Source organism: Bos grunniens, chromosome 11 (assembly GCF_055505025.1).
Source record: "Bos grunniens cultivar Pamir isolate PY7600 chromosome 11, Bosgru_T2T1.0, whole genome shotgun sequence".
Taxonomy (NCBI): Eukaryota; Metazoa; Chordata; class Mammalia; order Artiodactyla; family Bovidae; genus Bos; species Bos grunniens.
The window spans coordinates 1860137-1882873 of record NC_141175.1 but is presented as its reverse complement, the minus strand read 5'-3'; the positions used below and the strand labels follow the sequence as shown (position 1 = coordinate 1882873).

General features: G+C 54.8%; 2 protein-coding genes and 1 long non-coding RNA gene across 15 annotated transcripts; 2 read left to right on the top strand and 1 right to left on the bottom strand.

The window, feature by feature from the left end:
* The first annotated feature begins 9520 nt into the window (after positions 1 to 9520).
* On the top strand, positions 9521 to 11304 carry TMEM141 (transmembrane protein 141). 6 transcript variants are annotated; one of them, XR_015136055.1, is made up of 5 exons: positions 9521 to 9623; positions 9911 to 9977; positions 10156 to 10301; positions 10378 to 10485; positions 10886 to 11304. XR_015136055.1 is itself a non-coding variant. In XM_086324170.1 (5 exons), exons 1-5 carry the CDS (start codon positions 9570 to 9572, stop codon positions 10897 to 10899), a joined length of 327 nt encoding a protein of 108 aa, XP_086180296.1. In that variant the 5' UTR covers positions 9521 to 9569; the 3' UTR covers positions 10900 to 11304. The 6 variants fall into 6 exon arrangements, 4 of the variants coding, with proteins under 4 accessions (XP_086180296.1, XP_086180295.1, XP_086180298.1 ...); XR_015136054.1 differs by having other exon boundaries at positions 9521 to 9728; XM_086324170.1 differs by having other exon boundaries at positions 10156 to 10239.
* Positions 11305 to 11933: 629 nt separating this feature from the next.
* Positions 11934 to 22557, bottom strand: LOC147362251 (uncharacterized). The gene is made up of 2 exons (XR_015136064.1): positions 22249 to 22557; positions 11934 to 12108 (listed from the first exon to the last, which is right to left on the bottom strand). It is a non-coding gene; the product is annotated as an uncharacterized LOC147362251 (long non-coding RNA).
* CCDC183 (coiled-coil domain containing 183) lies at positions 14112 to 22270 on the top strand. 8 transcript variants are annotated; one of them, XR_015136048.1, is made up of 14 exons: positions 14112 to 14232; positions 14719 to 14840; positions 15273 to 15350; positions 15521 to 15688; positions 15894 to 15998; positions 17461 to 17583; positions 19043 to 19168; positions 19267 to 19321; positions 19772 to 19925; positions 20533 to 20693; positions 20935 to 21103; positions 21189 to 21299; positions 21368 to 21464; positions 22063 to 22270. XR_015136048.1 is itself a non-coding variant. In XM_086324121.1 (14 exons), exons 1-14 carry the CDS (start codon positions 14163 to 14165, stop codon positions 22179 to 22181), a joined length of 1605 nt encoding a protein of 534 aa, XP_086180247.1. In that variant the 5' UTR covers positions 14112 to 14162; the 3' UTR covers positions 22182 to 22270. The 8 variants fall into 8 exon arrangements, 3 of the variants coding, with proteins under 3 accessions (XP_086180247.1, XP_086180249.1, XP_086180248.1); XM_086324121.1 differs by having other exon boundaries at positions 19825 to 19925; XR_015136047.1 differs by lacking the exon at positions 19772 to 19925.
* Positions 22558 to 22737: the final 180 nt, after the last annotated feature.

Sequence of the window (22737 nt, the reverse complement as noted above, 5' to 3'; positions counted from 1 at the left end):
CAGGTTCTTTACCCCTGAGCCACCTGGGAAGCTGCTCCACTGAAGGTGGGATCTTAGTTCTCTGACCAGGGATGGAAGCCACATCCCCCGCATTGGAAGGTGGATTCTCAACCCCTGGAGCACGGGGAATCCCCAGTCCAGCTGTGAGAATTGGGAATCTAATACATTACTTTCAATCTTTTATTTTTAAGGGTGTGTTTAAGGCTTTGACGTCTCTTCTGACCCTGTTTCATGTGATATTTTAATAATATTTATTATAAATAAATTCTGTGATTTCACTTTGCATTTTTGTTTCATCCAAGAGTATTTTCTAAAATAGGAAAAAATTTAAAGTCCTTGTTTTATTGTCATTTGGTCAGGTAAGTTTGCAATGTTTCTACTTTGTGGGGCTCACTGATGCTGTGCTTGTGGCTAGACAGTCAGTTCTGTGCGTGTTTTCCTCTCTGTTATCAAGGCATACAATTCTATGCGCATGCGGTGAATTTGCTTCAGTTGTCTCCGACTCTTTGTGACCCTGTGGACCGTAACCCACCAGGCTCATCTGTCCATGGGATTCCCCAGGCAAGAAGACTGAGTGGGTTGCCATGCCCTCCTTCAGGAGATCTTCCCCACTCAGGGATTGAACCCACGTCTCTTACATCTCTCGTGTTGGCAGCTGGGTTCTTTGCCACTACCGCCACCTGTGAAGCCTGTAAAATTAATACATAAACCCTCATGACCCGCCTTAGACATTTTAGGACTTCTTTACCCACATCAGGGGCTTCCCTGGTGGCACAGACGGTACAGAATCTGCCTGAAATTGATGATTGATGATTTTGAACTGTGGTGCTTTGACCCAGGTTCGATGGGGTTGCAAAGAGTCAGACGCGACTGAGTGACTCACGCTTTCACTTTACGCCCACCCACAGTGAGCCCTTAGGCCCACCTCTACTGAGAGGGCGTGCGCATCTCTCCTGCCACAAGTGCATTTCTGTTTGCACTTTGCCTTTGGAAGTTCGATGCCAGCTTGTTCTCACCCTTGAAAGTAATTTGGTCATTTGCCTGGAGACCCTAAAGAATTTTCCTTTATCGGTAAAGTCTGAGAGTCAATTTCTTTCCTGACAACAATTAGCTCTTACTGAATTCTTTCCTGTTTTTTGTTCATTTCTGCTCTTAGTTAATTAAAAAAACATATTTCAAGATGTTCTTCTAATGTCCTTCAATGCTTTGGCATATTTAGTTCAGTCTGGAGTTTCACGTAATAGTTATTGCTTTCCACATACCCTCCTCTCCCCACGGTGGGATTTCCATTAGAAGAAATGTTTTCATTCTTTTCTTGATTTCTTCTTCTAAGAGCAAAGTATATACTCCTGCTACTGCTAAGTCACTTCAGTCGTGTCCGACTCTGTGTGACCCCATAGACAGCAGCCCACCAGGCTCCCCCATCCCTGGGATTCTCCAGGCAAGAACACTGGAGTGGGTTGCCATTTCCTTCTCCAATGCATGAAAGTGAAAAGTGAAAGTGAAGTCGCTCATTCGTGTCCGACCCTCAGCGACCCCATGGACTGTGGCCTTCCAGGCTCCTCTGTCCATGGGGTTTTCCAGGCAAGAGTACTGGAGTGGGATGCCATTGCCTTCTCTGATATACTCCTTAAGTCTATTCATTTCCTGAGTGGGATTGGCAGTTTCGATGACTTTCAAGATTCCTAATTCATATGCATCCATATGCAGAGGACTCTCTCTCAGTTCAGTTCAGTTAGTTCAGTTGCTCAGTCGTGTCCGACTCTTTGTGACCCCATGAATCGCAGCACACCAGGCCTCCCTGTCCATCACCAACTCCCAGAGCTTGCTCAAGCTCATATCCATCGAGTCGGTGATGCCACCCAACCTCATCCTCTGCTGTCGCCTTCCCCTCCTGCTTTCAATCTTTCCCAGAATCAGGGTCTTTTCCAGTGAGTCAGTTCTTTACATCAGGTGGCTGAAGTATAGGAGCTTCAACTTCAGCATCAGTCCTTCCAATGAATATTCAGGACTGATTTCCTCTAGGACTGACTGGCTTGATCTCCTTGCAGTCCAAGGGACTCTCAAGAGTCTTTTCCAACACCACAGTTCAAAATCATCAATTCTTTGGTGCTCAGCTTTCTTTATGGTCCAACTCTCACATCCATACATGACTATTGGAGAAACCACAGCTTTGACTAGACGGACCTTTGTTGGCAAAGCAATGTTTCTGCTTTTTAATATGCTGTCTAGGTTGGTCATAGTTTCTCTTCCAAGGAGCAAGTATCTTTTAATTTCCTGGCTGCAGTCACCATCTGCAATGATTTTGGAATCCCCCAACATGAAGTCTCTCACTGTTACCATTGTTTCCCCATCTATTTGCCACGAGGTGATGGGACTGGATGCCATGACCTTCATTTTTTGAATGTTGAGTTTTAAGCCAGCTTTTTCACTTTCCTCTTTCACTTTGATCAAGAGGCTCTTTAGTTCCTCTTCGCTTTCTGCCATAAAGGTAGTGTCATCTGCATATCTGCAGTTATTGATATTTCTCTTGGCAATTGTGATTCCAGCTTTTGCTTCACTGAGCCCAGCATTTCACATGATGTACTCTGCATATAAGTTAAATAAGCAGCGTGACAATATACAGCCTTGATGTACTCCTTTCCCAATTTGGAACCAGTGTGTTGCTCCATATCCGACTCGGAACTGTGGCTTCTTGACCTGCATACAGATTTCTCAGGGAGCAGGTAAGGCGGTCTGGTATTCCCATCTCTTGAAGAATTTTCCAGTTTGTTGTGATCCACACAGTCAAAGGCTTTGGTGTAGTCAAGAAAGCAGAAGTAGATGCTTTTCTGGAATTCTCTTGCTTTTTCTGTGATCCAGTGGATGTTGGCAAGTTGATCTCTGGTTCCTCTGCCTTTTCTAAATTCAGCTTGAACATCTGAAAGTTCTCATTTCACATACTGTTGAAGGCTAGCTTGCAGAATGTTTAGCATTACTTTGCTAGTGTGCAAGATGAGTGCAATTGTGCAGTAGTTTGAGCATTCTTTGGCCTTGCCTTTCTTTGGGATTGGAATGAAAACTGACCTTTTCCAGTCCTGTGGCCACTGCTGAGTTTTCCAAATTTGCTGGCATATTGAGTGCAGCACTTTCACAGCATCATCTTGCAGGATTTGAAATAGCTCAACTGGAATTCCATCACCTCCACTAGCTTTGTTCATAGTGATGCTTCCTAAGGCCCACTTGACTTCACATTCCAGGATGTCTGGCTCTAGGGGAGTGATTACACCATCGTGGTTATCTGGGTCATTAAGATCTTTTTTGTATAGTTCTGTGTATTCCTGCCACCTCTTCTTAATATCTTCTGCTTCTGTTAGGTCCATACCGTTTCTGTCCTTTATTGAGCCCATCTTTGCATGAAATGTTCCTTTGGTGTCTCTACTTTTCTTGAAGAGATCTCTAGTCTTTCCCATTCTATTGTTTTCCTCTATTTCTTTGCATTGATCACTGAGGAAGGCTTCTTATCTCTCCTTGCTATTTTTAGGAAGTCTGCATTCGGATGCTTATATCTTTCCTTTTCTCCTTTGCCTTTAGCTTCTCTTCTTTTCCCAGCTATTTGGAAGGCCTCCTCAGATGACCATTTTGCCTTTTTTCATTTGTTTTTCTTGGGGATGGTGTTGACACTGCCTCTTGTACAATGTCATGAACTTTCATCCATAGTTCTTCAGACACTCTGTCTATCAGATTTAATCCCTTGAATCTATTTGTCATTTCCACTGTACAACCATAAGGGATTTGACTTAGGTCATACCTGAGTGGTATTGTGGTTTTCCCTAGTTTCTTCAATTTAAGTCTGAATCTTGCAATTAGGAGTTCATGATCTGAGCTACAGTCAGCTCCCACTCTTGTTTTTGCTGACTGTATAGAACGTCTCCTTAATGGACTCTCCTTAATGGGTGGCATCTGGGTACTGGTGTGTGTGTGAAGTTTGGCTCTCTTTTGTCCTGAAGGATCCTACATTTACAGGTGTTTATTTTACTCCACTACCCAGTGTGGAAAGGCACCCAGCCCCTTTCTAATGCTCCTCCTTCCCAAAAGTGATGCCTTTCTGAAGTCGCAGCTGAGCCCCAAGCTGCCCTGTGGTCCTGTCTTGGCGGCTGGTCTGTGACCGTTGTTGGAGTTCTGGACCTATTTCAGCTCAGTCTTAGGGCACTTGTCCATCTCCTCTCCTTTCCACAGTCCTTCTTAGTTCTCCAGGAAGTCTTAAGACAGAGGCTCGAGAGAGATCTTTGGTGGACTTTGGGGTTTTTCACTTACAAGAAATGTGAGGTTTCTATTTTTCATGATTTGTGCGGTTGCATTTTTTTTTTTTTGCAGGACTGTACAGAGATTTAGTTTTAATGATGGTCACTATCTTGTGTTACACAGATGTTCTTTAACTGCCTTTTTTATAGTTTCATCTTTAGAGTTTATAATGTTTTGTGAAAATGTAACACAGTTTCAAATATGGTTCTCACGCCGTTAAGCAGTGTTTAGTTCAGTCGCTCAGTCATGTACGACTCTTTGTGACCCCATGAACCACAGCACGCCAGGCCTCCCTGTCCATCACCAACTCCCAGAGTCCACCCAAACCCATGTCCATTGAGTTGGTGATGCAATCCAACCATCTCATCCTCTGTCGTCCCCTTCTCCTCCTGCCCTCAATCTTTCCCAGCATCAGGGTCTTTTCAAATGAGTCAGCTCTTCCCATCAGGTGGCCAAAATATTAGAGTTTCAGCTTCAACATCAGTCCTTCCAATGAACACCCAGGACTGATCTCCTTTAGGATGGACTGGTTGGATCTCCTTGCAGTCCAAGGGACTCTCAAGAGTCTTCTCCAACACTACAGTTCAAAAGCATCAATTCTTCAGCTCTCAGCTTTCCTTATAGTCCAACTCTCACATCCATACATGACCACTGGAAAAACCATAGCCTTGACTAGACAGACCTTTGTTGACAAAGTAATGTCTCTATTTTTGATATGCTGTCTAGGTTGGTCATAACTTTCCTTCCAAGGAGTAAGCGTCTTTTAATTTCATGGCTGCAATCACCATCTACAGTGATTTTAGAGCCCAGAAAAATAAACTCAGCCACCATTTCCACTGTTTCTCCATCTATTTGCCATGAAGTAATGGGACTGGATGCCATGATCTTCATTTTCTGAATACTGAGCTGAATATTTAAGCCAACTTTTTCACTCTCCACTTTCACTTTCATCAAGAGGCTTTTTAGTTCCTTTTCACTTTCTGCCATAAGGGTGGTGTCATTTGCATATCTGAGGTTATTGATATTTCTCCCAGCAATCTTGATTCCAGCTTGTGCTTCATCCAGCCCAGCATTTCTCATGATGTACTCTGCATATAAGTTAAATAAGCAGGGTGACAATATACAGCCTTGACGTATTCCTTTTCCTGTTTGGAACCAGTCTGTTGTTCCATATCCAGTTCCAACTGTTGCTTCCTGACCTGCATATAGCTTTTTCAAGAGGCAAGTCAGGTGGTCTGGTATGCCCATCTCTTCCAGAATTTTCCACAGTTGATTGTGATCCACACAGTCAAAGGCTTTGGCATAGTCAATAAAGCAGAATAGATGTTTTTCTGGAATTCTCTTGCTTTTTCCATGATCCAGCGGATGTTGGCAATTTGATCTCTGGTTCCTCTGCCTTTTCTAAAACCAGCGTGAACATCTGGAAGTTCACGGTTCACGTATTGCTGAAGCCTGGCTTGGAGAATTTTGAGCATTACTTTACTAGCGTGTGAGATAAGTGCAACTGTGCGGTAATTTGAGCATTCTTTGGCATTGCCTTTCTTTGGGATTGGAATGAAAACTGACCTTTTCCAGTCCTGTGGCCACTGCTGAGTTTTCCAAATTTGCTGGCATATTGAGTGCAGCACTTTCACAGCATTATCTTGCAGGATTTGAAATAGCTCAACTGGAATTCCATCACCTCCACTAGCTTTGTTTGTAGTGATGCTTCCTAAGGCCCACTTGACTTCACATTCCAGGATGTCTGGCTCTAGGGGAGTGATCACACCATCGTGTTTATCTGGGTCATGAAGATCTTTCTTGTACAGTTCTTCTGTGTATTCTTGCCACCTCTTCTTAATATCTTCTGCTTCTGTTAGGTCCATACCGTTTCTGTCCTTTATTGAGCCCATCTTTGCATGAAATGTTCCCTTGGCATCTCTAATTTTCTTGAAGAGATCTCTAGTCTTTCCCATTCTATTGTTTTCCTCTATATCTTTTCACTGATCGCTGAGGAAGGCTTTCTTCTTTCTCCTTGCTGTTCTTTGGAACTCTGCATTCAAATGGGTATATCTTTCTTTTTCTCCTTTGCTTTTTGCTTCCCTTCTTTTTCCAGCTATTTGTAAGGCCTCCTCAGACAGCCATTTTGCCTTTTTGCATTTCTTTTCCATGGGGATGGTCTTGATCCCTGTCTCCTCCATGTCACAAACCTCCATCCATAGTTTATCAGGCACTCTGTCTGTCAGATCTAGTCCCTTAAATCTATTTCTCACTTCCACTGTATAGTCATAAGGGATTTGATTTAGGTCATACCTGAATGGTGTAGTATTTTCTCCAGTTTCTTCAATTTCAGTCTGAATTTGTCAATAAGGAGTTCATGATCTGAGCCACAGTCAGCTCGCGATCTTGTTTTTGCTGACTGTATAGAGCTTCTCCATCTTTGGCTGCAAAGAATATAATCAGTCTGATTTTGGTGTTGCCCATCTGATGGTCAGATGTAAGCAGAGTAATCCTAGGTGTTTCCACAGCCTATGCTGCAGTCTGAGTGTCTGAGTACCTGCCCCCACAACTAAAGTCCTCTGCGGACAATAACCCACAAGGTCCTGTTGTGCAGCACAGGGAGCTCTGCTCTGTATCACGTGGCCACCTGGATGGGGCAGGGTCTGGGGGAGCACAGTACATGTATGTGTAGGGCTGAGTGCCCCTGCTCATCTGAAACCGTCTCAACATTGTTAATTGGCTATACCCCAATAGAAAATAAAAAGTTTAAATTGAAAAAAAGTGTGTGTGTATATATATATATATATAATATATATATATTATATATATATATATGGAGTTCTAATTCTTTGGCCACCTGATGTGAAGAACTGACTCATTAGAAAAGACCCTGATGCTGGGAAAGATTGAAGGCGAGAGGAGAAGGGGACGACAGAGGATGAGATGGCTGGATGGCATCACGGACTCAATGGACATGAGTTTGAGTAAGCTCTGGGAATTGGTGATGGACAGGGAGGCCTGGTGTGCTGCAGTCCATGGGGTCACAAAGAGTCGGACACGCCTGAGCAACTGAACTGAACTGATACACACACATAAATATATAAAACGGAATCACTTTTTGTAGAGCAGTAATTAACATAACACTGTAAATCAACTATATTTCAATAAAATCATTAAAATAAAAAAGTAAAAAGCCATAAAGTGAAAGTAACTTAGCCCTGTCTGACTCTTTGAGACCCAATGGACTATACAGTCCATGGAATCCTCCAGGCCAGATTATTGGAGTGGGTTCTACTCCCTTCTCCAGGGGATCTTCCGGATTCAGAGATCCAACCCGGGTCTCCTGCATTGCAGGCAGATTCTCTACCATCACCAGGGTAGTCATTGGACCTATACGTCTGAAAGTCACTCAGTCGTGACCCAGAGTTGGTATAGTCCATGGGATTCTCCAGGCCAGAATACTGGAGTGGGTAGTTGTTCCCTTTTCTAGGGGATCTTCCCGACCCAGGGATCGAACCCAGGTCTCCTGCATTGCAGCTGACACCCTAAGCCCTGATGTGATGGGACTGAGGGGTGGGGCCTTTGGGAGGTGATTAGGTCATGAGGGTGGAGCCTCAAGATGGGAATGGTGGTTTGGTGTTAGATGCTAAGTCATGTCCGACTCTGTGACCCCATGGACCTTAGCCCGCCAGGCTCCTCTCCCCATGGGATTTTCCAGACAAGAATACTGGAGTGGGTTGCTGTTTCCTTCTCCAGGGGATCTTTCCAACACAGGGATTGAACCTGGGTCTCCTGCATTGCAGGCAGTCTCTTTACTGACTAAGCCCCCAGGGAAGCCCAATGGGTCTGCTTCTAGCATCTGCTTTTTTCTGCTGTCTCGCTCACTTAGTCTTCATCTCTCAGGTGTTTTTCAGGAAATCCTGCTTGAAAAAATAATGAACAAGGTCAATGTGAAGGTTGGGATGATGTTTTTGTCTTTCACTATCGTTTTCTCCCATCAGGCATCTGGGAGGCTGGTGGTCAGCTGGGGACCCTGGCCACCAACAGTTCTGTTGCTTCCTGACCTGCATACAGGTTTCTCAAGAGGCAGGTCAGGTGGTCTGGTATTCCCATCTCTTTCAGAATTTTCCATAGTTTATTGTGATCCACACAGTCAAAGGCTTTGGCATAGTCAACAAAGCAGAAGTAGATGTTTTTCTGGAATTCTCTTGTCAAGAGTGTATCTCTATTACCCTTTAATAAAACTTTGCTACATGAAAAGCTCCCAGTAGTCAAGCCTTGTCTCTGGCCCTGGATCGAAATCCTCTCCTCTGGAGGTCACCAGTCCTGGCGTAGCACACGGCTCACCACCGCAACCTTTCACTGGCACCACCAACCCAGTGCCAAAGCCTACCAGTGCAGCCTCCAAATGCAGCCCACAGCACCCCTGCCTGTTTCATCACTGAAACACCCTCTGAACCTTAGCAGACGCTCTCCTGGAAGGCTGGCTCCCAACCAAGCAGGAAGGCCATGTGTCCACGGCGCTGACATCCTTGCCCGGGCCCTCCCAGTGCAATCAGAAGAACTGAAGCCCCCGCCAGGCTTCAAGGCACAGAAGGCTGTGGCCGGAGACCCTAACTTACAGCCCAACCCTTGCCTGACCCTCAGATTCAGCCACTTGGGCCTCCTGAAGCTTATCAAATAGGCCAGGGCTCAGGCCCACGTGGTTGCGGGTCCTCTGCTTGACCCTCTCCATCCCCGCCCCCATTTTGTCTTCCTGACCTCCCCCCAGGTCTGTTTACCTGTCTGCTCTATCAGGGGTAAGGGCTCTGACTCCTCCGTGGGACCCCCAGCTCCGAGCACAGGACTAACACCAAGTATGCGGTCACAGTATTTGGGGAGTTAACTCACTAAACCATTTTTAGATACGCCACCTCATATTCCGTGGTCGTCTTCAGTATAGGTAATCCCTTAAGCAAAGCCCATCCCAACAAATTACTAACAGTAATCAGGTCTCTAAGAGCTTGGAGATAATGCAGGCGATCCAAGCCAGGCTCGCGGCGAGGAGCGCGCTCCGCTGCCTGCGTCCGCCCGCGGAGCCCGGCGCCCGAAGCGCACGCAGGCCCGCCCCCTCTGCGCTGGCCCCGCCCCCCGCCCCGGCCGGAGCGGGCCCCGCCCCTCTGCAGCCGGCCCTCCCTCTTTCCGGCCCCGCCCCTCCGCTCCGGCCTGCACAGACCCCGCCCAGCGCCCCGCCCCTTCCCATCCGGCCCCGCCCTCCGCCGGCCGGGTGTAGGTCAGCCCGCCGGCTCCCCGCCGCCGCGCCAGCCATGGTGAACTTGGGCCTGTCCCGGGTGGACGACGCCGTGGCCAGCAAGCACCCGGTGAGAAGGCCTGCCTGGACGCGGGCCCCGACCTCAGAAGCTGACCTGAGCGGGGCGGGGGCCTTGGTGGGAGTACCCTCATCAGGGAAGCGAAGAGGGACAGAGGTGTGGGACCCTCTTGCGGTGGCAGTGGAGGCCTCCTGCCTGGGTGGGCAGGGGGGCAGGCGGGGTGTGGCTGGGCCCCCAGGGCCTCACGATGAGTGGTCCCCTCCCCCGGGGCCGGAGTGCGCCCTAGGGAGGGACAGGAGGGGCAGGGAACTGAGCCTTCAACCCCTTCCCCCTCCCAGGGACTAGGCGAGTACGCGGCTTGCCAGTCGAACGCTTTCGTGAAGGGCGTTTCCACCTTTGTCACAGGTAGGCTGGGTGCCGGGTGTGAGGAGGTCGCACCCTGACTCCCCAGCGAGTGGCGCCAGCTCACCAGCCCGCAGTGCTGGGAGCCTGGAAGGTGCTGCGGGCACGCGGGCTCTGCCGCGGTGGTCCCCTGGCCGGCCCCGAGGACAAGCTGGCTGATGGGGACCGTGGCTCTTGGCAGGCACCGGTGCAACCTTCGGCCTGCAGATGCTGGTTCAAAGGAAGCTTCCATACCCCTTTCAGTGGAAGGTGCTGCTGGCTGTGGGTGGGTACTCCAGCCTGGGACCCCTGAAGTGCACCTCAGTTGCCGCTGGCTCTTCAGCAGAAGTGGGTTCCCACTGGGGGTGGGTGGCTGTGGTTCTGGGCATGCCCGTCCCCCTGACCCCTGCCCCCTGCTCCCCAGTCGCAGGCTCAGTGGCCAGCTACTGGGTGACCCGAGTGGAGTCGCAGAAATGCAGCAACCTCTGGCTCTTCCTGGAGACAGGGCAGCTCCCCAGAGACATGGGCACAGGTGAGAGCCCCCAGGGCAGCAGGACGCAGAACCGAGGCTGCAGTGCCCAGAATTGGAGGCAGCAAGCCCGGGTCCAAGGTGTAGGCTGCACAGGCCTGTCCCCTCGACATGCACATGAGGGGCAGGGCGGGAAGGAGAGGGCCCGCATGCAGGAGGAAGACGCAGGAGGGGGTGGGTGGCCCGGGGGGAATGAGTGCAGAGGGAGGAAGGCAGACACCCCAAGAAGAGCGGCTGGATGGAAAGGCCCTGCATCGGACACCAGGCTGGCTGATCTCAGGTCTGGCCTCCACTGCCTGCACCCTTCCTGTTCCAAGCCTCAGTTTTTGCCTCCAGAAAATGGGCACAGGGACTGGGAACAGCTTTGGGGTGTGGTTCTAGCTGTCTTCTCTGCCTCCTATAGATCGGCGCAGCTAGGAGAGCTCCAGCCAGGGCACAGAAGACCTGGGGCCAGACAATTCTAGAACACAGCTCTCGGCACCTCTGCACCCCAGGTTGGCCCTCCCCACACCCGTGGCCCCCGCACACAGGCATGACCAGGTCTGTTGAACCTGTGCAGACTGCTCCTGCCCAGCCTGGCTGCCCGGGAGCTCAAGCCAGGAGACTCTGTTTCTGGGATGGCTGTCCTGCAGGTGGACACAGCGCTGGAGAGGACCAGCATGCCTCATGCACCTTTGGGGACAGCCCTGGAGCAGGGAGGGGGCTTCTGCACTCTGCTGCTGACACTCCCTTTCTGGCCCCTGCACCCCCCACCCACCCCAGTCACAGATGACAGTTCCCCTGGGGGCTGCGGAACTAATAAACACCTTGTCCTATTTCCCACCTAAGTTCTAAAGCAGTCAGGGAACATGTCGCAGCAGTAGGAAGATGAGAGAAACGTCTCCTTGGAACCACACCGCTGAGGGGAGGAGGCACCAGGGCACTTCTGAATCTGAACCCCAGAATTAGACATCTGGCGGGCCCCACGTGCTCTCCACGCGGGCTGGGGGTCGGGGGAGGCACAGAGCAGATGTGTGCAGCCAAACAGCACCTGCTCTCAGGAGAGGAGGGCCGGAAGTGACCACTCCCACCCACCTACCATTCCAGCCCACCTATCAGATTAAGTCACTTCTCTCTGGGGGAGGAGGAAGTGAGGGGTGCAGGGGACCAGAGCCAGCTGACTGGAGCTCTGTCCACATGGAGGAAGGCTCCTGAGGGGGCAGGACTCTCCAGCTCAGCCACGGCCCACAGAGGGAGAGGGAGCGGAAGACATGACCCGAAACCTGGGCAGAGCCGTCGTCATTTCCATCAGGCTCCTCCAGAACACTGAAGGTGCACCTCCCAGGGCGTCGCTGCTCCAGGCCCAGCCCCGCCCTGCTGGCCTGGCCCTCACTCGAAAGAACATCTATTGCACACTTATGTGCACCAAGGAATCTGTGTGTAGGAAGGCAAGATGGTAACTGTGGCGTAAGTCAGCTAGAGTTTGCGTTTTCTTTCATGTAGAAGTCCAAGTGGGTGGCCTGGGGCCAACAGGGAGTCAGGAACCCAGGCTCCTTTTACTGTGCTCTATGCTGTAAGGGCCCCCATTCCAAATCTTCCTCATGGTGCCAGGCAGCTGTACCAGCTCCAGCCATCATGTCTTCACCCCTGTGAAAAGGAAGGAGAAAGGGAGGGAGGAGAGTGATTCACTCACCACTCCTGCATTCACTCCATTGGCTAGAACTAAGTCAGGAGGGACGCCTGGTGCAAAGGCACCTAGGAGGGTGGCCTTGCTCCAGGCAGCCACGTGTCCCCATGATCTCTGTCTGAAGAGAGGAGAGCCAGTATCAGGGGACAGGCTCTGCATCACACCTGGGAGAAGAGGGGCAGCGAAGGAGTAGACCGTGCCCACGGCAGGTCCTTCCTGAGGGTAAGACCTGGGCTCTGAGGGAGGGCAGAGGATGAACTTGGAGTTTCAGATGGGACTGAAAACCGAGAGTGAGCAGAAAGGAAAAGGGTCTGTGTGAGTGGTCACAGAAAAAGATGCACACTGTAACAGCACATGGGTGAAGGCCATTGTCGTGGCTGAATTGTCTCCCCCAAGTTCACAGTGTGCGGCCCTGACCCCCAGGACCTCAGGATGTGACCGCATCTAGAGACAGGGCCTTTGGAGGGGTTGTTGTTCAGTCGCTCAGTCATGTCCGACTCTGCGACACCATGGACTGTAGCACACCAAGCCTCCCTGTCCTTCACCGTCTCCCAGTTTGCTCAAACTCATGTTCAATGAGTTGGTGATGCCATCCACCCATCTCATCCTCTGTCACCCCCTTTTCCTCTTGCCCTCAACCTTTCCCAGCATCAGGGTCTTTTCTAATGAGTCAGCTCTTTGCATCAGGTTGCCCAGGTATTGGAGCTTCAGCTTCAGCATCGGTCCTTCCAGTGAATATTCAGGGTTGATTTCCTTTAGGCTTGACGGGTTTGATCTCCTTGCAGTCCAAGGGACTCTTAAGAGTTTTCTCCAGCACCACAGTTCGAAAGCTTTCTTTGGTGCCCAGCCTTCTTTAAAGGGGTAACTAAATTAATTAAATGGGGGTGGGCCCTCATCCCATCAGACTGGTGTGCTTATCAGAGCAGATTAGGACCCAGAGAGTCCAGGGTAAGGACCCCATGAGGACACAGCAGGAATGCGGCATCTGCCAGCCTGGGGGAGAGGCCTCAGCAGAAGCCAGCCCTTGATCTCAGACCGCCAGCCTCCAGGTTGCACGACAGTAAATTCCTGTTTTAGCTGCCGGGTCTGTGGTGCTCTGTTTCCGCAGCCCTGGCAAACTCATGCAGGTTGGGAAAAGTACCCCAGCTAGTGCGCACCCCCTGGAACCCCAGGCTTGAGCCACGTGGCTGTAAGGCAGGCTTGGACTAGGGTGCAGAGGGAGGACACTGGCCCCTCCTGTAGTCAGTTGAAGTTGTTGAAACTCACTCAGTTGTGTCCAACTCTTTGCAACCCCATGGACTGTAGCCCACCAGGCTCCTCTGTCCATGGGGATTCTCCAGGCAAGAATACTGGAGTGGGTTGCCATGCCCTCCTCCAGGGGATCATCCCCCACCCAGGGATCGAACCGAGGTCTCCCGCGTTGCAGGCGGATTCTTTACTGTCTGAGCCACCCGGGAGGCCAAATTTATTTCTGGAGCAGGTGAGAGCTAAAGCCAGATCCAGGACTTCGCCAGGGAAGTGGAGGTCGAGCAGGGAAGGTTACTGAGAGATGTGGGGTAGTGAGGACTGAGGTTGGGGTCTCACAAGCCAGGTCCCCAGGGTGTGGTTTGAACTTGGGGTGGGGTGAGGGAATGGAGACCCTGTAGGCAGTGAGAAGTTGGCGGTTTTTCGAGGCACCATGGAGGACCTTAGGGGTGTGGGGAGGACGGGGAGGGTGCAGTGTGAAGCCACCACAAGTCACCCTGAAGAAGACAGCGACACTGACCAGGGCAGCACTCCTGGGCAGAGAGCAGCAGGGAGACTCGTCTGGGGGAACAACTCAGGCTGGCTGGGGGCAGAGGGTGGGGTCACCAGGGAGGGCCGGGAATTCCTGGGTTCCCTGGGCATTGAGAACCTCGGTCCCTGTCACAATGGGCCAGGATTCCAGGGACAATCTAAACAGGTTCTGCGGAGCAGGCTCAGCACAGAGAGGGCGGGAGGTGCGGAGGGGTCCTGGAGGACCCCCAGGGCCGCCATGAAGATCCGCAATGAGGCAGAGATGGAGGAGCAGATCCAGGAGCTGAAGACCATCACTCGGCTCCAGGGTACGCCTGCCACCGGGTGACTCGGGGCTCCAGGTGCAGGACTGTTGGTCCTAACACAGAGACAGCCCAGGGCAAACTGGCTAGGGGCCAGGCCACTGCTCACCCACAAGCAGAGCTGGAAGGATGGATGGGAAGGGTCTGCCATGGGGAGGGGCTGGAGAAGCTGGGGGCTTCAAAGAGATTTGTGAGTATAGTGGGCCCAAAGCCAGAGGGGACAGGAGCGTCTGGGAGTGATGACAGGCCTGCCCATCCTGGCTTCCACCTGCCCCACCCACCCCACCACCCAGCAACACTGTCCCCTGAACGCTGATCACCGCTGGACAGCGAAGTGGGCCCCCATGCAGGCTGGAAGGAAGCTGCATGGGCTTAGAGACAGCAAACTCATGACCCCACTCCGGGCCTCCCCGGCCCGGAGCCTCGGCCACCAGGAATCCAGGCCCAGCCCTCGGCCCACATCCCACTGCCCTGCCCCTCCCCCACCCACAGAGCAATGTCGGGCGCTGCAGATCCAGTCCGTGAAGGAGAAGACAGTCAAGAACAAGGCCACGCTGGCTCTCCTGCGCAGCAACATCCGCCGCAGGTCCCAGGAGTGGGCTTTGGCCAAGAAGGTGGACTCGGGGCCCATCCTGCTGCCTGATGGCTGGGGACGAGGGGGGGTGGGGGGGGTGGGGGGGGTGGGGGCAGGGGTGGGGTGCGCGCTGTAATAGCCTCTACCCCCAACACAAGTGGACAGCTGGCCCCTGCTTTCCCCACGCTGACCCCACCACCCACCTTAGGGGGTGGGGCCAGGACCCAACTCGGGGCCCTTTCTGGGGCTACCCCCTACGGCAGCCACTGAGGAGACACGGGAACCCCCCTCTCTGGACCCCATCACATCCGAGAGGGCATGACCTGATGGGGCCTGCAGCGCTCTGCCCCTTGCGGCCCCAGGAGCTGGGGTCTTGCTACTCAGAAGGGGCCTGGGGAGAGGGCCTGGAGGGGCCTGCGGCCGGGTGAACGCAGAGGGGATGGGCCCCCAGCTCACCGCCACCGCTCCGCAGTACGACCAGTGGGCCATCTCCAGGGCCTGTGGGAAGGACGTGCCCATGAGGCTGGCCAACAGCCGCTGCACCATGGAGGTAGGCGGCGGGACGGCCCCTCCGCCCCGCCCAGCCGGTGCCCCCCAACTACTCTAGGAGGTGGAGCCGGTGGGGAGCAGAGCGCCCAGCCCCAGGGTCCCTGCGGAGCTCCCACGTGCTCCGTGACCCCCCCGCGCACCCACTCGCGGGCCGTGCCCTCCCCGGCGCAGGTGGCGCGGGAGAAGCTGCGCAAGTATGTTTTCGACCGCGTGAACGTGCACAACGTGCTGATCCACTTGGTGCGGCGGCGCGGGCGGAAGCTGGAGAGTATGCAGCTGGAGCTGGCCGGCCTGAAGAGCCAGCCGGAGGCCACCAAGGAAGAACTGCGCCTGCAGCAGGTGCGGCCGAGGGGCGGGGCTGAGCAGGGGGCGGGCCCTGGGGAGGCGGGGCTCATGTGCCGGCCGGCGCGGGGCTGCGTGGGGCGGGGCTAAGTGAGACCCCGCCCCTAGGAAGAGAGGCCAGCCCCGCCCCCGTGAGTCTCTGGGCTCCCAGGTGGCCTGTCCCCAAGGCACTCTCAATGTGCCCTCCACCCCCCAACCCCAGGTCATCCGTCAGCTGGAGAACAACATAGAAAAGACGACGATCAAGATCACCACAAGCCAAAATATCCACTTCCTGTACATGGACCTGCTGGACCACCTGAAAAAGGTGAGCCCCCTCACCCCGCATCCCAACACCTGCCGCCGCATCTTGGTTCCAGGGAACCTAACCGCGCTTGAAGGGCGGGACTCTCAGGCCCCAGGCCGTGTGCAGGACTGGGATCTCCGTGGGGGCGGGGTCCTCCAGGGCAGGGCACCCCCACACACAGGGGCAAGAGACGAATCCAGCACCCTCAGGAAGTCCCCTCACATCATCCAGGGCTAGCTGCCTCTGCACAGGCCAGCAGCCTGGGCTTGCTGCCCACTTCTTCCAAGCCAGCCCCCAGGCTCCCTGCCGAGGAGACAGGGAAGCCCCAGGGGCCTTGAGCCCTCCTAAGAGGCAAGCCCCCTTCACTGGAGGCCCCCCCCAGGCCCCCACAGAGCAGAGCCCAGGCACCTGCCACAGGCCAGACGGCCAGAAGATGGAAGGAGGATAGGGCCCCTCTCTCATCTGGATGCATTCTATCCTCCCAGCGGTCCCTTCTTGCATTTTTAGAACATATGCATTAAAACAATACCTCCTGTGGCCACCTGAATTTTTTCTTGGTTGCATGGCACAGCATTTGCATTCTTAGTTCCTGGACTAGGGATCAAACTGGTGCCTCCTCCAGAGGAAGCCTGGAGTCTCAACCGCTGGACCGCCAGGGTAGTCCCCACGCCCACTAAAATAAAAGAACAACTTTCTGGGAGTCCAGAGGTTAAGACTCTGTGCTCCCAATGCAGGGGCACATGTTCGATTCCTGGCCAGGGAACTAACATCCCACATGCCACGTGGCACACCCCTTCCCCCCAAAAAAGTAGACATTAAAGATACTATATATTCTTTAAAAATAAATTTTTAAAAACAGTAGAGAGTCTACATAATAGTTATCAACAACAAAATACTAACAGCTAAGGTGTCTTGGACATTTGTGAACCTGACCCTGTGTTAAATAATACATCATTCTACCATCTCAATCCATCCTGAGAGCAACCCCTTGAAAGAGCCATTATTACCTGTTACACACGGGGAAACTCAGGTTAAGTGGCTTTCCTACGGTCTCACGCTAGCTGGTCAGGTTAGCCTTGGCCCTGAGTCCTGCGTCTGACCCCACACCATCTACTTCACTTCAGAGAGCAGTCAGCCTCCCGGGGCTCCAGGGGCACCTCTCAGGTAGTCGGACTCCCCATCACAACTTCTTACGAAGTGTCTCTGGGTTCTAGCCCTGGGCAGGGAGAAGTCCCCCAGCAGGAGGCCGTTTTCCCTCTCAAAACCTTCCTTTAACCTGCTTTGGGCCTTGCTGGGGCCAAAGGCCAGGCTCTACTTGTCCTCTGGGCTCACACAGTCTGGGGTGAGGAGTGGAGAGCAGGCATGGTCCACTCTGGGGGACAGAGGAGAATCAGGAAGGGGCCAGGGGAGCCAACCTGGGACGGGCCCACAGCTCCTGGGCCATCAGGTGTTCTGCCCCCCTGCCCTTGCCCTTGTGCTGCAGAAGCTGGCAGGATACCCCACAGAGCTGGACAAGCTGCAGAATCTCGTGACCAACTACTGCTTGGAGCTGTCGGACATGACAGTCATGTCCCAGGATGCCATGATGATTACAGATGAGGTCAAGGTGAGCTCCCAGGCTGGGGCCCTGCAGGGCTGTCTTGCAAACCTGTCTGGCCCAGGGCCCACCTGGACACCCCTGCCCACACCTTGCCATCACTGGAGGAGTCCAGTGGCTGCCCTGCCAGCCAGCTCTCCTCATCCCCCATGAGTCTGGGCAGACAGGGTCCCACCAGACACAGAATCCAGGAAGTAGACGGAGGAGACAGAGATTTGGCCTGGCCAGGGCAGGTGGCACCCCTTCACCCCGTCTGTGCTGAGGCCCCTGAAAAGCCTGTGTACCCCTCTTCATGAAGCAGGGCCACCCTGGGGTGCGGACCTGATCAGGGGGGCAGTGCACAAGTGGGTTCTGGGGGTGGAGATTGGGCAACACAGTCTTGGGGTCTAACAGGGCCAAAAGGAGCCATGGGGGCTGGAGCCCCCATGTGGGGCAGCATGTGGCCCCCGGGGAACCTGGAGCCCTGAGAGGAGATGGAGGGGACAAAGGATCAGATTCATGTTCCCAAACGGGTACGCTCTGACTGCAGAGATCAGAGGACCAGGGTCGAGATGCTAGTCACATGGGCGAGGCTCCACATGGTGGAGATGAACTCGAGGCCTTTAAGAAGTCACCCTGATGAGGGGTAGGGTGTTAGATGTGCAGGCCAAGGGAGAACGCAGGGTCCGGGACGTGTGAGCAGGCGGGGACGGAAGGACAGTAGATTTAGCCACCAAAGCCGGATGTGCTGGGAGAGAGGTGGTTTGGGGAAAGATGATGAGCTTTTGTTTAGACACATGGAATCCACTTTAGTGAGTTCTAAGGGGAGCTGGCAAGGTCTACAAGATGGCAGAGCAGAAGGATGTGAGCCAAAGGTCCATCTGGTCAAAGCTATGGTTTTTCCAGTAGTCATGTATGGATGTGAGAGTTGGACTATAAAGAAAGCTGAGTGCCGAAGAATTGATGCTTATGAACTGTGGTGTTGGAGAAGACTCTTGAGAGTCCCCTGGACTGCGAGAAAATCACACCAATCAATCCTAAAGGAAATCAATCGTGAATATTCATTGGAAGGACTGATGCTGAGGCTGAAGCTCTGATACTTTGGCCACCTGATGCAAAGAACCGACTCACTGGAAAAGACCCTGATGCTAGGAAAGACTGAAGGCAGGAGAAGGGGGTGACAGATGAGATGGCTGGATGGCATCACCAACTCAGTGGACATGAGTTTGAGCAAGCTCCGGGAGTTGATGATGAACAGGAAGGCCTGGCGTGCTGCAGTCCATGGAGTCACAGAGAGTCAGACACGACTGAGGACTGAACTGACCTGAAGGGGAGCTGGCAGAGGTGGCAGAGAGAAGTGTAATACAAGGGAGGGCTCAGAGGCCAGGAGAGGGGACACAGGTGCAGCATCCCAGATCAGGAAGACACTGGCTTAGCACCCCACACGGCCTTAGTGGGACAGACCCCCGCCCCTTCCCCGTGTCCCCAGATGAACATGAGGCAAGGGGAGGCCACCTTCATCGAGGAGCGCCGGGCACGAGAGAACCGGCTGAACCAGCAGAAGAAGCTGATCGACAAGATCCACACCAAGGAGACGAGCGAGAAGTACCGCCGGGTGAGCTGGCCCGTCTGGGCACTGCCCTCCGGGATGCCCAGCGCTCCTCAGCCCCGCAGAGGATGCCCCTCACCACACCTCCTCCTCCCTCTCTCCAGGGCCGGCGGGACTTGGACTTCCCCTCCAACCTGATGGGTCCAGAAACTCTGAAAGGTAAGCGCTCAGCTCCCACTGCCCCAGCCAAGGTCCAGAGAGGTCGGTCACCATGAGGCTGGGTGTCACCTGCAGTGGCCAGGGTGAGGGAGACCGATGAACCCCGAGCCCTCCCTGGTGGGCCCTGCACAGGCACACACCAATTGCCACAGCACTGGCTTCAGGGTGCTGCTACTGGCTCTGGGCTCTCGGCCAGGTGTGGCTAACCCCACCCCCGCACCCCGCCTCTCAGCTGTAAAATGCACTCAGCAATGCCCCCCTGGAACCCAAGCCCCTCTGAGAAGCTCCACTAAGCCCCGCTATGCCAGCCACTTCTGGTCCTGCTCTGGATGGAGCCGCTCGAGGGCTGGCTGAGGAGGGAGCCAGTTAAGATACAGGCAACTCTGAAGGCTACCCAGCTCTTGGGTGGCCTCCCCTGAGGACATGGGGGGCATCTGATGGCCCGCACAGAGCTCCCACGCCCTCCCTGCATGCTGGCCGTCCTTCCCCTCTGCTGCGCCCAGTGAGGAAGAGAGAGGCCTCCAAGGCTGACGTTGAATACCAAACGAATGTGACTGCTCTGGTGGAGAAGGTCAAGACTGCCGTGCAGTGCTCCCACCTCTGGGTACTACTTACTGACTCCTGGATGTGGGCAGAGGGGCAGGGGGAAGGGCCCATCCCCAGCCCAAGGCCCAGCTGAGCCCGGCCAGGCTCTGCAGACATCTTCACGTGAATGGAGACACAGGGCAGCAGCCCGCAGATCAAAGTGGACGGCCCCTGGGCCACAGCCAGCAAGCCTGAGCTGTGGTCCAGGATCGCACAGAGCCCACGGGAACTTGAGGATTAAACCCCGAGGGGGTGGCCTCCACCTCCGACTCCTTCCCCTTCCCAAACCAACAGCAGCTGCCTCTCCACCTAACCCCCCTTTTACTTTAATCCGCTCTGGGATTATTATTAGTAAACCTTGAGCTCCTGTCCATGGTCCTGACATAAGCTTGTCCACCCTTGGACAAGCGACTCAGAGCCACTCGGTCTTGGTGGTGGTCTCTCCAGCTCTTCATTGGGGTCGTCTGCCCGCTCTGCCTGTCGTGAGGGGTGGCATGCAAGAACACACACCGAGGGCCTCACAGGCCTTCAACACATCGCGTGGTTGACATTACTGACCACCGGGAGCCAGAAGAACCAGCTGCCCCCTGGCTCACAGCTGCTGCTTGCCCCACTGGCCCTGCCAGGACATTGCTGGACGGTTCCTGGCTCAGAACGGCACGGAGGAGGACCTGGAGCTGCAGATGGAGGACTGTGAGGAGAGGCGGGCGCAGCTGGAAGCCTTGATGAAGAAGCTGGAGATAGAGGAGGCCACGCTCAAGTTCCGCCAGACGCCCAGCTCCGTCAGGTACGTGGGGGGTCCCGCCTCTCTCTGCACTGACGCCCAGCTCCGTCAGGTACATGGGGGGTCCCGCCTCTCTCTGCACTGACTGCCAGGCTTGGAGCTGAGCAGACCCGCTGCCTCAGGGCCTGGCAAGGGCGCTCCCCGCGCCCATGTCTTAGTTCTTGAGCCGGAATTAGCACAACACTCGCTCAGGACCCCGCTGCCGTGCCCTCGGTCCGCCACCTCCCACCCTCATCCTCAACAGCTTTAAGTCTGTTGAGAAGAAAATGAACGATATGCTGAAGGAGGAGGAAGAGCGGCTGCAGCTGGCTCACAGCAAGATGACCAAGAGTCAGAAGCTGCTGCTGACCATCCAGACCGGCATCGACAACCTCTACATCCGCCTGATTGGCATTCCCTTACCCACAGGCCAGGTACCAGCGGAGCCGGGAGGAGCCCCCAGCACAGAGGGTCCCTGGGAGGGGCCAGGGCGAGACAACTGGTTCCTCCCCGCTACAGAAGGAAGCAGTGCCCTCGACCACCCTGGACATGTACAGCAAGCTGGCGTACTGCGAGGGCAGGCTGCTGTACCTGGCTGACCGAGTGCAGACGCTGGCCGAAACAGAGGAGGTAGCCCTGGGCCAGGGGTGCCTGCACGCCCCACCTGCCCCAAGGCTCACCGGCCCCGTGCCCTGCAGGTCAGCACCAAGGTGAGGGATGTGTTGGAGTCCTCCACCCTGAGGGAGAAGCAGAACACCAGGATCAGCTTTGAGGAGACGGAGGAGGATGTCATAGGTACAGGAGGCCCAGCAGCTGGAGGGGAGGCGGGGGCAGGCGGCCGGCCTGAGCCGTGCAGAGGCAGGGGCTAGGGGTGGCGCTTGCTGCATCTGACCAGGGTGGCCTGGAGGGACAGTGGGGGCTAAAGCAATGGGAGGCCGCGTCAGCTGTACCCACGGGACTTTAACTGATGGAGGTGATGGGAAGGCACCAGCGCCAGTAGGCAGGCAGGGGGTGCCTAGGCCAGGGCCCCTATGGGGGTCTGTGTGGGAAGCGCAGGGCGCACAGCTTAAGACCCTCCCATTCTAATAATTCTGGCGCGTGTGGGGCCTCGGGGCTGTCCCCCTCTTGTCTGGCACCTGTCCCTGAGGGATTCAGGCTTGGCATATAGGGTAGATATTAGCGGTCGAGCGTGGGCTCTGGAAGGACTGGGTGAACTCTCGGCTGTCTCTCTCCCCGGGTGTGCGAGACCCCAGACGCCAGACAGTAAGAAATACACGTCGTTGGTACAACGGGCCCTGCCGTGAAAGGGCGCCAGAGGACAGCCCAGGATCTGGGGACGCAGGTGGGGCAGAGGGGCTGCGGGCGCAGCTGCCCTCCCCCTCCTTCCTTGCAGAGACCTTCCAGTTCGCCGACGTGGACCACAGTTACGTGCCCTCGCGGGCCGAGATCAAGAGGCAAGGTCAGCGGCTGATCGAGGAGAAACTCAAAGTGGCCAAGAAGAAAAAGAAGTGACCGGAGGAGGAGGAGGAGGAGGAGGCCGCCCCGCCCCCCACCCCGCCCCCACGCTTGCATTGCTTACACAAATAAACATTTTTCCAGGACTTAGGGGCGCCGAGGGGACGCGGATGCGAGGCATCACGTGGGGAAGTCTGCAGGGAAGTGGGGTGCTCGGTGTGGATCTGGGTCCTGGGGTTCAGGGGCGAGAGTGAGCAGGGGGGTCCAGGCGGGGGCGCGGACGGGGATCCGGACTGAGCTGAAATCCGGGGGACAAACTCGTAAGGCGGGACTGCAGAGTCCGAGGCCCTTTGCCTGCACCGCGCCGCTCTCCCGTGACCCTCGCGGTGCTCGGTACCCTTGCGCCTCGCGCCCTGCGCCCCGCGCCTGCGGCATTCTGCGCATCCGCACCTCGCGAGCCGTACTCCGATGACCCTCGCGGCGCCCGGTAGCCGCGCACCTCGCGCGCCGCACTCCCGTGGCCCTCGCGGCGCCCCGTAGCTGCACGCCCCACGCCCGCAGCGCTATGCGCACGCGCGCCGCACTCCCGTGGCCCTCGCGGCCCCCGTAGCTC